General features: G+C 37.0%; 1 protein-coding gene across 3 annotated transcripts in view; it reads left to right on the top strand.

The window, feature by feature from the left end:
* The window catches only part of slain2 (SLAIN motif family member 2), a 41,491-nt gene that overhangs the window by 11,024 nt on the left and 17,124 nt on the right, over positions 1–13,343 (top strand). For 2 of the 3 annotated variants that reach the window (XM_008117612.3, XM_008117611.3), the window contains exons 3-6: positions 1,437–1,601; positions 3,495–3,656; positions 5,817–6,176; positions 11,609–11,746. In XM_008117612.3, the coding sequence (XP_008115819.2) occupies positions 1,437–1,601; positions 3,495–3,656; positions 5,817–6,176; positions 11,609–11,746 (825 nt within the window). The remainder of the gene's footprint in view (positions 1–1,436; positions 1,602–3,494; positions 3,657–5,816; positions 6,177–11,608; positions 11,747–13,343) is intronic. The other variant, XM_008117613.3, reaches the window with a different exon arrangement.

Here is a 13,343-nt window from a genome sequence, read left to right as displayed (position 1 = left end):
ATCATTTCATAGTAAAACAACAGTGATGTCAGTGATCCTTTTATTCAGTCAGAAGTACACAGATGAGGCAGCTGCCTTCTTAGATTAGTCTTTGTTCACATTCTGTGAAATAAGTCATAAGTTTTTAATAAAAAGTTCTTCCTGTTCAACGAAGACAAAGTGTCAAAATAGAATACATTAGTGAAAGTGAGCTAATTATTTCTGTCCACGTATGTAATCATGTTGGCACGTTGTGAAATTTAACTGTCTTTCTTTAATGCCACAACTATTTATATTTGAAGCATTGAGCTTACTACATTTTATTTCTTTCACTGCATTGGTCTGCTGAACTCAGGACAGGTTGAACTCAGAGCATGACTAATTTGGCATAGTGGTGGTCTTGTCAGGCAGGGATTCAAACACTGATGTTTCCGGATACAGTGGCAGTGTATGTCCTCCAGTGTTCATCTATGGGTGCTATGTGTGTGTGTATATATATATATATATATATGTGTGTGTGTGTGTGTGTGTGTGTGTGTGTGTATAGTGGATAGAATCTGACATTCATCATTTTGCTTTGTCTTGACATAGCTGCTGCACTGATGATGGTCCTAACATAGGTTCTTGCTTTTGATTTTGTTGCTTTTGAAGTCTTTTTCAACAAGCTAGTTGACAGCAGAGCACCACAGAATTCCCTTCACTAGCTGAGGGTTTATGTACAAATGTATCTCCAGATAGATAAGAGTCCCTTCAGCAAATTGTGAGCATGAAGACAATTGAAAAACAGCTCGTAAACTTACTATTTGAGGCAGGCGGTTGCATTAAGCCCCTTCATGGAATGTGTAAAGTCCATTTCATGACGTAATCACTCTAGCTCACAACTTTTCAACTAGAACAGCAGCATTTCTGTATGATACATCATGATTTAGTGCAAGAGGTTTAAATATATGGCAGTATTAAGTTGCAGTAAGATGATGAAAAAATAGAAAGCATAAGTCTTAGCATAAGACGTTGTAGTAAAATAAATTTATCATGTTGCAATGTGTTCTTGAGTCACTCAAGAACTAATGAGCTAATGCAGTGAAATGGGATTTGGGAGCTCAGAATACATTTGGTCGCTCTGAATAGGTTGTTCATGATCCCTAGACTACAAAATTCTAGTTAAGCTGGTAGTAATGCTTCCAGTCTTGAGGCAGTGAAGGATTCTTTTGCCTTTGGCTCAGTTTGTCCACTTTCATTGCATCTTCCATGCACACAATTTTCACATGTACTCCAAATTATACTATTAGTCTGGAAGTAGTAGACCTTAAAAAAAGAAAGAAACAATCCTTACGTTATTTTGGGCCAACAGTCCAGAATTCTTCAATAAAGGAATATATGTGATTAAATGCTATAAAACTGGGTCTGATTCTAAAGTAAACTTTGCTTGAATTCATTTTTCTCCTTGTTAAATGCAGCCCTCAAGAGACACAGCCTCTATAGTAATCCTTTCAGCACTGTCAATTATGCAAACTCCTGTAGTCCAAATACAGGCAGTCCCTACAACAGTAGCTTCAATTCTCCTTCTTCCACACCAGTGAAACCTCCTTTAGTAAAACAGCTCATTCTTCCTGGCAACTCAGGTAAGGACTGTAAAAGTAAAGGTTGCAAAGTGATAATCATGAAGAAAAACATGTACTGTACATTCTGAATGGGTTCATTCCTTAAGAGAGTTGTATGTTGCATGGCTTTTTAGAAAGAAAAATGAGCATTTTTATATAGTTACATATAATAAAGTGTTTCCTTTTAATAATCCCAATGTAATTTTCCTATTATAGTCAGCCTGATTGTGTTTGGTTATAATTAATATAGCAGAGTCTAAAGATTATAATTGGGCTAATATTGCTTAGGGGTAGCATTAATAACATAGAAGAAATGACTTCTGTAAAAGCAAATTAGTGCTACACTCTAAATGTTGAGGCATTGGCCAATTCAACACTGTCTGCAATGTACCTATACACTTTCCCTACATTTTATGGGGGAAGTGTCTATTGAATGTACTCATGTGTAATTCAACCGAATGTATATCAAGGGCAGGTTTGGAAGGAAAAAATAAGGATTTTGATATGACCTATGGATAAGTTGAAGGTAAAACTTAGGGCATGTAACAAAAGATGTAAAGGATGAAGCTCCTATAGTAGACTCCTGTACTAGGCCATTTCATCATATTTTGGAACCCCTCACCTTCTGGAAGCCAGCCTTCACAATATACAAGCCTTTCTTCAAAACAGAAAGTGCCCATAAAAGGAAGTCTGATATTTTCCTAGATTGAAGAAATTCAGGAGGTCTCTAGTGGCCTAAAAAAAAGGAACACCATCCAGTATAGGAAAATGTTTCAAAATGTTTAGTAGTTCCTAGAGGCCCGGTGCTATCAACCATTTTTTTGGGGGGGAGGATAATAATTAAATCATATACATCATTTGTGGGACATGAAGACACTTGGGGCAACAAAAACAGCTTAGTGTTGCATATTGCCCTTGAATACCACTTTGCCCATTTATGCAGTAGGTGAACCTGTTGGCAGAGCCCATCTCCAATATTCCTGGGATTGCTTACAAGTTCTTGCAAGCTTCAGTTGCCCCCAATGTTTTGTATGATGTAACCAAAATGGACAAAACGTCCGTGGCTATGTATTTTATGCTGCAGATGAACTTTAAGGCAATTTGTAATGCGTTCTCACTATATCTGTTGTTGCGGATTAGAGTTGTGTTCTCATCTTAAAAAAATACTTTTCCAAGTAATTTCATAGTTTCATAATTTGAGAATTAGTATCACTAACTTTATGGATACTGTTCTGTACAAATAAGACTATGAACAATGTTTTGTTAATTTCTGTAGCCCTTTTGGAATCCAAAGTACTGTATAATTCTTGTCTTTCAATGTTCTTTAGAAATAAATAACTCTAGTGATTTGCTGAAGTAAGCCCTGTGAATTTCAGCATAATCAAACTTCTTTTCTTCTCCACCAACTTGTTAAAAGTCATATATAAAATAGTTGCTAATGTTTGTTTTATATTGAAATAAAGGTTGCCTGCTATTTTCAGCTTTTTGTAGTTTGTGAAGGCACAATTTTGTGTTCTAGTTTTCTTTTTGTAGAATATCAAAAACGTAATGTGAATTAATAACACTTAAACTTACTGTGAGGGTAGTGGCATAGAAGTTTGGAAATAAAAACAGAATTATTCTGAAGAGAGTTTATGATTTTGAAATGTTCATTCTCAACAACAAATTAAATGTTCCAGGATTACATCTCAGTTACTTTGTTTTTTTGGTGACCCTTAAATCTTCTTAATCTATGCTAATCAAGGTTATTGTTATCTGGCAGTAAATTGATCTGTACCTAAACTAAAGGAAAGTAAGTTTTTGTGTCAGCTTTCTTGACATCCGCTTTCTCTTCCCCATATTAAATTATTTGCACATACAAAGTAATAGATGTCTGACCTGGCTCTCCCCTCTTCCTGTTTCCCCTTGTTATAGGTCATTTTAAAAGTTCAGCAGAAAGAAATCCTCCACTAAGTCCACAGTCATCAATTGACAGTGAATTAAGTGCTTCAGAAATGGATGAAGACTCAATTGGATCAAATTACAAACTAAATGATTTAACAGATGTTCAAATTTTAGCTCGGATGCAAGAGGAAAGTAAGTGTTTTTCATAGTAAAAGTAAGCCCTATTTCATCACAGTTGTCTTTGGAAAACTAATTCTTATTACATTTTGGAGATGAAATATCAAAAAAATTACGTAGTAATGCAGATTGGCTTGATTTTTCTAATGGGAAGATGAATGGAAGACTCAAAAGGCCTAGCACAGGAGGATGCAGTGGCCTGTTAAGACAATAAACCAAGTGAGTTGGGCAGGGAAGCGGAAATATAGAACAAAGCAAGAAAGGAGAGGTATAGATGGCCAAGTGCTGCAGATTTTTAGAAAGAAAGTGAAAATTCACATATTGAAATAGAATGCTTTCCTGCAATTTTCTCCTATAAACTGAATACTGGAAACAGAAACTAGAGCTTCAGTTCCTAGGTGCAGGTATTATATTTCCCTACCCTGCATACTTCATTTATGGGATGAATTCATTACATAACAGGTGATGCTTCTCTTAGGGCCAGTCTTCAATATTCCCTCTTAGGAAGTCTTGCAACAAACCATCTTCCCAGATTTGTATATGAAAATACATATAAGTTCAGCACATTCATGAGTGCAGCAGCTATTGATTTGATATGTGAGTTTGCCACCTGCTCTCAGAAGCTGCCCCCCTGCACTTGAAGTGCAATGACGGCACCATTCACACAACTGCTTTGGGAGAGGGGAATGCTAGCGATCACCACAATGGCCACCAACTCCCCTCCTGAAGCTGAAGGCTGATGTGTGGTTGTTCACAGAGCAGCCTGAGGTTTGGAGTGGGTGGAGTACCAGGAGTCTTCCTTCCCAAATATGACAATTATGTGGCTTGGAGAAGCAGTTGGCCAGGACTGTCACTGCTCTCCCCGTCCCACTCAGTGTTGGGCTTTAGAAAGGCAAAACATCAAAGATCTCACTCATCAACCTCTTCCCAAATCCAGTTCCTGCATAGGTTTCTGGAGGCATTCATATGGGGGGGGGGGGGATTGCTTCTCAATGGCATTTGCCTTCCCAATGCCTCATACAAATGTATTGGGTTTCAGGAAAGTGGAGTGCCAACTATCTCCCTTGTCAACCACCTCCCAAAGCCGGCTGATGTGTGGGCCTCTGGAGGTGGTTGGTGAAGACAGAGCAGCAGCAATGTGTTTGGCATCAGGAACACAAAGCATGAGTGATCGCCCTTTCCAACCCTTGCCCAAAGCCCACACAGCAGCTGGCTTTGGGAAGCTTCCTCCTGGAATGTGGGGCTTCTGTGTGAATATGCATACAGTATTCACACAGTGGCCCAGGCTTCAGGAGGTGGCTGGTAACTGCACCTGTTCATCCTTCCAAAGAATAGGACCATTGTGAATGTGCATATTGAGGCAACAAACTTGGGGGGGGGGGGGGGGGGCTTTGTGGGGCATGGCTGCCAGGTACATATTCTTTGTACTCCCCTCTTTTGTGTGTTATCAATACAGCATCCCCTGAGCGCAGCATAAAAAGCCACATATGGACCTTACACTACACTAATCGGTATATCACCCCCGACTGACTTTAAAGCTCTGAAACTGCATTACACAGGCATTCCATGCTTCAAGGAAAGCAAGCAGAATAAGAGTAGGTTTGATTACACACACACACCATTACCAATACCAGGTGCAGAGTAATGATATCAGTGTTGAGATCATTGTACATCCAGTGTGGGATGGGAGGAGAGTTGTTTCTTTGATCCTGTCTAGTCATGTCAAATCATCAAATTTCAGTGTGAGGCAGCTTTGGGCTTTAAAGCAAAGTGGTAGGAGGCCTTTGGAGAAGAGGGAATGCCAACCCCTGAAATGTCAAAAAAAACCCAAAACCACACCTACACATTTAAGAGACTCATGTGTGCCGGGTTCCAGCCAAAATACAGAGTATGGGTTTTAGTATACTAATAAAATTTATTTTTGTGATTTTTTAAAAAAAGTATAATTTGAACTGTTTATTGTGTTTATGATTTTTGTAAGTTGCTTTGAGTTTATTTTACAAAAAGAATTAAGAATTTTTTTTTAAAAAAATGTCAACTAGATCCCCTCCTTACTTAGGAGATTAGATTAAAAGGTAAGGCAGAAATTCTTGTTTGTTCTAATTTAGTGTCAATCAGTTGCACGTAAGCTTGCAAACAGAATTGAAGTTTCAGTAGTATTCTTACTACCATTAGGTCTCCGGCAGGAATATGCCGCTACTGCTTCTCGACGTAGCTCTGGTTCTTCATGCAGTTCTATGAGGCGAGGTACCTTTAGTGACCAGGAACTTGATGCACAGAGCTTAGAGGATGAAGATGACAGCTGCCATCATGCGATGCACCCAGCAGTTAACCGGTTCTCTCCATCCCCACGCAATTCACCACGGCCTTCACCAAAGCAGTCCCCGCGCAATTCTCCTAGATCTCGATCTCCTGCCAGAGGAATAGAGTATAGTAGAGTATCGCCCCAGCCTATGATCAGCCGCTTACAGCAGCCTCGTCTTTCGCTTCAGGGCCATCCCACTGATATACAGACTAGCAGTGTCAAAAATGAAGGTAAAAAACTTCATCTCACATTTTGTGCAATGAGCATTAAAGTAGCCGTAGTGGACTCCTAAGTAAGTATATTGCTTACGTGCTTGTATTTAAAACCAGCTTCATAGTATGTTACTGCTGATTTCCTGAAAAACATAAAAGAAAAAGTAGAATAAGCATCTTTGCTAATCATTAGGACGACTTGAAATAAATATGCTGAGAATACAGTTGTGCTGATTTGATCTAGGAAAATATATTTTATTCCCATTCTGTAGCTGCATCATTTTCAAACTACTCAATTACTATTAGCAAAATATTAACTTGAAGAGGGTCAAGGCCAGTTTGGTCAGAATAAGGATTCTATTGGTTTTACTGTGAGCTGCTTTGTGTATCTCTTTTTAGAGATAAAAACGGGGTACAAATAGTCATAACAACAACAATGTCAAATAACTTACCTGAGAAACAATATATATTCCTTTTGTAATTTTTGCTTGTGAATTGTTGGGAACATAGTTGGCAATGAAAATTGTTATTGTTTAAAAGTGATACCTATTAATTGGTACACTATTACAATGTTTCATTGGATTGAACATCCCTTCAGTCTAGGTAGGTAGGTAGGTAGAGATTGACTGAATACATTATTTTTCGGTGTTACACATTTATAATCTATCTATCCACACACAGACAGACATACGTTTTGAGGGGGGGAAAACTAATGTGCTGTAACAAAATCAGAAGAAAAATAAATGGGAATAAAATGCAACACTATTTTCAAAAAATATGCAAAAAAATTGCTGCTCATACAGTGCTAAATGACATAGGAAAATAGCAAGCAAAAATGTAGCAGATAGGTACTGATACTAGTTCAGGGATCTCAGCAAAACCAAACTGGGTAACTCAAATGCTTGTCTAAAATACTGGTTTTTTAACTGAAAATAATAAGGCACGGTTTTAGGCCAGGCAGCTTTGCCTGAGGAAGGGATTCCACAGATTCGGTATTATGACTAATAAAGACATTTCACTTGATATTAAGTCAGTAAACCTCAGTCATTGTGGGGGGACATGGTATTGATTTGTAAAGAACAGTATAAGATCAAACATCGACACAAAAATCGAATGATGCAAAATACTAGATTTTGCTAAATGGTTTCTCTTGGGTTTGTAGTAAGTGTTCAAGTTAGAACTATCTTTGCATTTTCCAAACCACAAGGTCATTGCAGAATATAAAAATAACCTGTATATATGTTCCTCAAACCTTTTCATTTGAAGGATGTTATCATCTTGTATGGAGCTTAATGAGGTATGTAAAAACAACATTTGCATGGTAACCACTAAAAATGTGATGCCTCACATGTTATGGAGAACATATGGAAATCAACTGTTAGGAAATTTCACAAACATTGTTTGGCACTGTTCTTCTGTTGTTGTTGGATGTTCCTGTTCCTTCTCAGTACTTCACCAGCTTAAATCTGAGGCATGTTTTCAAACATCTTGCGTTGCTAATCCTGGTTTGCAGAATGGGTTGGGCTCAGTTGTGCTGCACAGTAAGGGTGGCTACAATTGGCAACGTTTACTTAAGTCCATAAAGTTCTCGTGTTCCTGTTTGCTCCTTTAAATTCCTTGTTCAAAACCTTTTAGTTCGATAAGAGATACCCAATGTTGACATACTTGATTTGCATGCATATGAGGCTCCGCTTATGTATAATATTGTTTTAGGAACTAAAACCTGATGAAAGTGAGTAGAATACAATAGTAGTCCTCCACTGTACCACTTATCCGTACCTTCCTTTTGCTTCCTCTTTATATATAACAGTAAAATATTCTTTGATATACTGGTTACAAAACATGGGCTATATTCAGAGGATGCTTTCTTGAGAGACTTGAAAATAACATTATGTAGAATATTATTCATATTATATTTCCTGTTTCTTCTGTATCTCTGTAACAGATATTGCCATTTCTTTATATATTTACAAAACATTAAGCAAGGGTTATGTCTCTAACAACTCTTGTGCATGATCTACGTCTAGAATGGGAAAATTTCATAGGTAACAGACCCTCCCCTTACTACTCTGGAAATGTACACTTTCCAGAGTAAGCAAGTGTGAAGAAGTCTGAAAGTTTGATGCTGGCACCATAGTAACCTTTTTCTGCTCAAATTGTGCCTATTGTTTTCAATCCATCCACTGATAGTGTGTGAAAAACGTTAATCTGTCCAGGGTCTATTGGTTAGGTTTCTGCACTGTCTTGCTTCCCCATCCACCTGCACTCTGCTTTCTGTCATCCTTCTCAGATATCTTGCCTGCCACGTAATACAATGCTGGTAGAAAAAAGTTGCTGGGATGGGTGGAAAAGGGAGCAAGAAAGGAAATTGCTATGAGCCCTTAGGAAAAAAAATCAAAAAGTACTGGACTACCAGACCAAGGGGCATCATGTTACTCATTTTCTACAAAAAGGGTATCAGAGCATGTGATTGTTAGCACTTTTGCTTGTTCACTTTATGGTTCCTTACAGTCCTGCCAAAAGAGAAAACTCATATAAAGTTATGCTAGTATTTTTTCTTGCATGCACCTATAGCCATGCACCAGGGATAAGCAGGCACTTAAGAGAATAGAGGAAAAATACTGCTTTGGAAATTGCTTGAAATTCTTTAAACTTAGCTGTGGATTGCATTGTTTCTCTTTCCCAAGTTGAGTAGATAGTTGTGTGCATGGCACAAATGAAAAAAAAAATGTAGCAGCCGAATTTGAAAACATTGATTCAAGAAGTGTCTAGTATGCTGAATACTGGATAATGTTGTTGTTTTTTTAAAAAAAATATTAAGACATGAGAGGCTCAGGCCAAGGACCAACACGACTATACCTTCCTTCTACACAAAGTGGAATTAAAGAAAGGCTGGCAGCTGCTGGTTCTAGTATCAGGCTGTAGAGGTTGTAGGACTTCTATAATTATGTGTCTACACATCCCTCTCATATTACACAAGTAGTATGAAGAACCAGAGCTTTTATGTGGGTATATTTCCTATCACAGTTCTTTCCTACAGTTGTAGTACAATCGCATGGAGCAAAAGGGTCATGACAGGAGTAAATTTTATATGTGCATGAACGTTTTTAGGTTCTGAAATAAAACCTTGAAATCTTTCCTTGAATAGAATGAAACATGCTTCTTTGGACATTCCTGCTCAGCTCCTGCACCTTGCTTGCATTATTTTTCTTACTTTTAAACTTTTTCTTTTTTGCTACCTTCTTTGCTGCCCTAAAAGGCAGGGACATGCCAACAACCACAAGAAATCTCCCAAATCTCACAGAAATGCCGTAGATATAAAATTGGTGCATTGTGATATGTAAAACAGTGTTAAATGCAAGAAAAATGTGAATCATCTTTAATTGTTAGAGCTACATTACAAGCAGTCAAGGAAACGTGGCTCCTTTATTTGCAAGTCTGTTAAATTTAAGAAAATATGGATCTGGATTAGCTGATCTCACAGCAGCTATTCATCTTGAAGAAACAAAATTGATCTGTTGCTATGTTATGTCCTATTTAAGCTGATTGGAACTCATGCTATGAGGCCCCATTCAATTTTAGTCTCAACTGGACTAGAACCAGTGAAGGTGGAATTGATGCTACTGGTGACAAGTCCTGATCATTTTAATGTGATATTGGGGATGGAATTTGGTTTACTTTGCCATGTTTTACAGAAGGAAGTTGCTGAATTCTGTTTTTACCCATAGGCACCTGTGTTCAAGTACTTGACTTTAAAACGTTCTGTGGAATTAGAATCCTTCAGGGTTGATGAATGATTTAAAACATTCCAAAACTGTTACTCTACATCTTACTTTGAAGCTCAACCTAATTTCCAAAAATAATTCAAATGCCCTAACAATTATTCCTAAGCTATTCACAGAAGTATTAATCTTATGGAAATCCACTGAACATTAGCAGTGGCTGAGTTCAGTGTAAAAAAATGATCAGGGAGACCTTTTGGCAACTAACATATGTTCTTTCAGAAGGCACTGGAGTACAAATAAACTGAAAGTGTTTCCTAGTCAGTTAGACGATAGCATAACTGCTTGTTCTTATCAAGTACAAGCAATGATACAAGTCCAGGCCACAGTCAGCCCCAATAACATATTTTTGTCAAACAAATATTAAATCAGACTGCATTTTATTCCATTGAATTCTTCTAAAATCTTGTCTCTGCATTCAGTAAGGGGCAGTATTCAATAACTTCTCTTGTGGTATTTCATTGCATTGAATAAATAACTATCTCCTATGGCTATCACCAACATCCTGCAGTGAAATACCATATCACGTAATTTCCAAATAAAAGGATTTTATATTTAAATAGATATCAGTTTACCCACAGGTCAGATCTGCATTTTTTAAAAACTATTTATACAACTAAGAACTGTGTGCTGTGCAGTCATGAGCAAGAGGGCATTTTCAGCAGTGACTGCACCCTTATGAAATTGTAAACTAGTTGAGTTTATTATTTCTCTGTGAATGAGATTGGCCTTAGGTTAATTGATTATCTCAGTCTTATTCATGCAGAGGGGGAATGTTTTATACTACATATTGATTGCAACTGTTGCATATTTAATTGTATGATATATTGAGCCTTTCGTTTTTTTAAAAAGGAAAAATACAACCACAAAATATATTAAAAGATGATGCTATATCTGGCCTCATTACTGCAAGCCTCTAAAAGAGTGCTGATGACTCATTTGTTTTTCAGAAAGGATTTTGTTGAGTTACTAGCTATAATTTTTGTGATGTGCATTGGATTTTAGTCTCTTCAACATTTAATATTGTTCATTTTAAGGCCATGTTTTTTGAAACTTATTCATTTGTGGAAAGTCACCTTGAGAAGATGGGCTGTCCTGAAAGATAGTGGACAAATTCCTGTCTGTCCTTCATATTATGACTCATATTTTTCTGACATAACTCTGTTGTGTGTAATATGGGATTGTGGGAGAAAGAATTATAAGGGTAGGCTCTTGTTTCTACATACTCAGTTTGTATGCTGATAAGCATACTGTTGTATGTATGTAATACTCATTTGGCTTGTTGGAGGCCATTGCTTTCCAGCTGTAAGTCCTGCTAGTCTATGCAGGTAGTAGGTCAGCAAATAAAGATACTCCTTGCACCATACACAACCATGGTTATATTGAGAGAATAGACTTTTCTTTTTATTTCTGTTTCCTAAATCGTCTAATTTGTCGTACTAGATAGAAAATTGTAAATTTAGTTTATATCTGGATAAGAGCCAGTACATGTCGCTCTCCATATTACATATTTTTAAATGGAATTTTTGTTAGAAAAAATTGTACAAATTTGTAGGAAACTCTTTTTCCCCCAGGTCTTTTGGGCTTCAGGTTATCATGGTTGGTACTGCAGTTCAGTCTCCTGCATCAGCTGGTATGTTGTGGTGTTCTTATCTTTCTTTAATGCAGAAAAACTAAGGCGTAGTCTTCCAAACCTGTCCAGGACATCTAACATCCAAGTTGAGTCTGTGAAAAACAGTAGAAGTGACTCAAACTTTCAAGTGCCAAATGGAGGAATATCTCGTATTCAACCTCAGCCTTCATCCAGTAAGTATCTTTACGGTGATTCTGTAAACACTGCTTTTGAAAGTTGGCTGCAAAGATGGAAGCGGTGTGTTTACAGTTTCATAGTAAAGGGATTACCCATTTCACGTGGATAATATGAACTTGGCCAGACCTCATATATATTAAGTGATTGAACTCGCTTTTGAAAACAGTGCTTAATGATGTAGTTTATGTTTCAGAAATATTCTTACTGTCTGAATATCGTGACGTAGACTTAAGTGAGATGTTATTTATATATCTCTGTGTTTTTAATCATTCTTTAAACACCCAATTTGCTAAATAAGTATAAGCCATTTTTAATATCAACATCATATACGATTGTCATATAGTATTCCTCATCCCTGCAATGTGCAGCTGCACATCTTTGGTTTACTTAATATAATGCAAAAATCTGCTAATGTTGCATTTCCATATTTTGCAAGCATGTCAGTTATTTCATTGTTTACATTAACTGCTGAAAAGAATATTAAGAGAGACAGAATTTTTCAAAATCCCCAGACAATTCATAAGAAAATTGAATTATCAACTTTAGTTTTTTAAAAGATCTGTCAAACTTAAAAATGGACTAAAAAGTCAAAACAAAAGAAATGGGAAGTTCATGTATTTGATACCACTTTTTAGTAATTACAACTGGAATTTATTGAGTCCTGAGAGACAGAAAGCAGGAAAGGGGTAGACATATAGTCAGAAAGCCATACTGTTTATAACTATATGCTTGTCATCTGAATTAGAGGTAAGATTTTAGTCAGGATTGAAGAATAGGAAAATTCCTTATCATTGTCCCATTCCTGACTCGGACCCCATCAGCCACTGTTTGGTCATGTAGTGCTAAATAGCATATTTAATGTCATTGACAAATTGGCTGTTAGTGTCCATAAGGACTGATGTATAGAAATCCAGCCTTTTCAACTTTCCCTATATATGTGTTTCAAGCTTTTGGGGTTTTGCTTGTTTGTCTTTTGTAAAATCCTACTGTTCTTGTGTAGTGATGTTCTTATCCTTTCCTCAGACCACTGCTTTGCATGAGTTCAACTTGGCAAGGTTGCTTTGATTTCTGCCTAAGTCACTTTTGTGTTTTGTTCACTCAGTGAAGTTTAGGAGGCTGCAATAACCTAACATACGCTACTAGTAATAAAAAGGAATGGGGACTCTTCCGCGGTACATAGTTTAAATTAATGTACTGGTACATATACTTATATCATTTTGTGCTTCAATTTTATGTATAATTGCTTAAATTCAGTGGCTATTTTAACACAAAATGTTGAATTGTGATACATTTCAACCATTGTTTGTCAAGCTAGTCAGAAGAGTAAAGACATTGTAGGTTAGCTTTGTCCATTTTTGGTTTGATATATCTCCAACTTCTTTGCCAGCAAAGTTGTGGTTTATTTCTGGCACTCCTAAACCAGTAATCTATCAGTTGTTCATTGACTTAACATTAGCCTCCTGCAAAAATGGAGCGGGTGTAATATATAACATGGTACTAAAATAATGTTCAGTCAAAGGATTGGAAAGTAGTCAACATGAAAGGCTTGTATTCTGGAGCCAGTGGTATTTCACTTAATTATAAACTATCTAG

Source organism: Anolis carolinensis, chromosome 5, assembly GCF_035594765.1.
Source record: "Anolis carolinensis isolate JA03-04 chromosome 5, rAnoCar3.1.pri, whole genome shotgun sequence".
NCBI classification, from domain to species: Eukaryota; Metazoa; Chordata; class Lepidosauria; order Squamata; family Dactyloidae; genus Anolis; species Anolis carolinensis.
The sequence above is the reverse complement of the archived record's forward strand: the minus strand, read 5'-3'. Positions and strand labels throughout refer to the sequence as shown.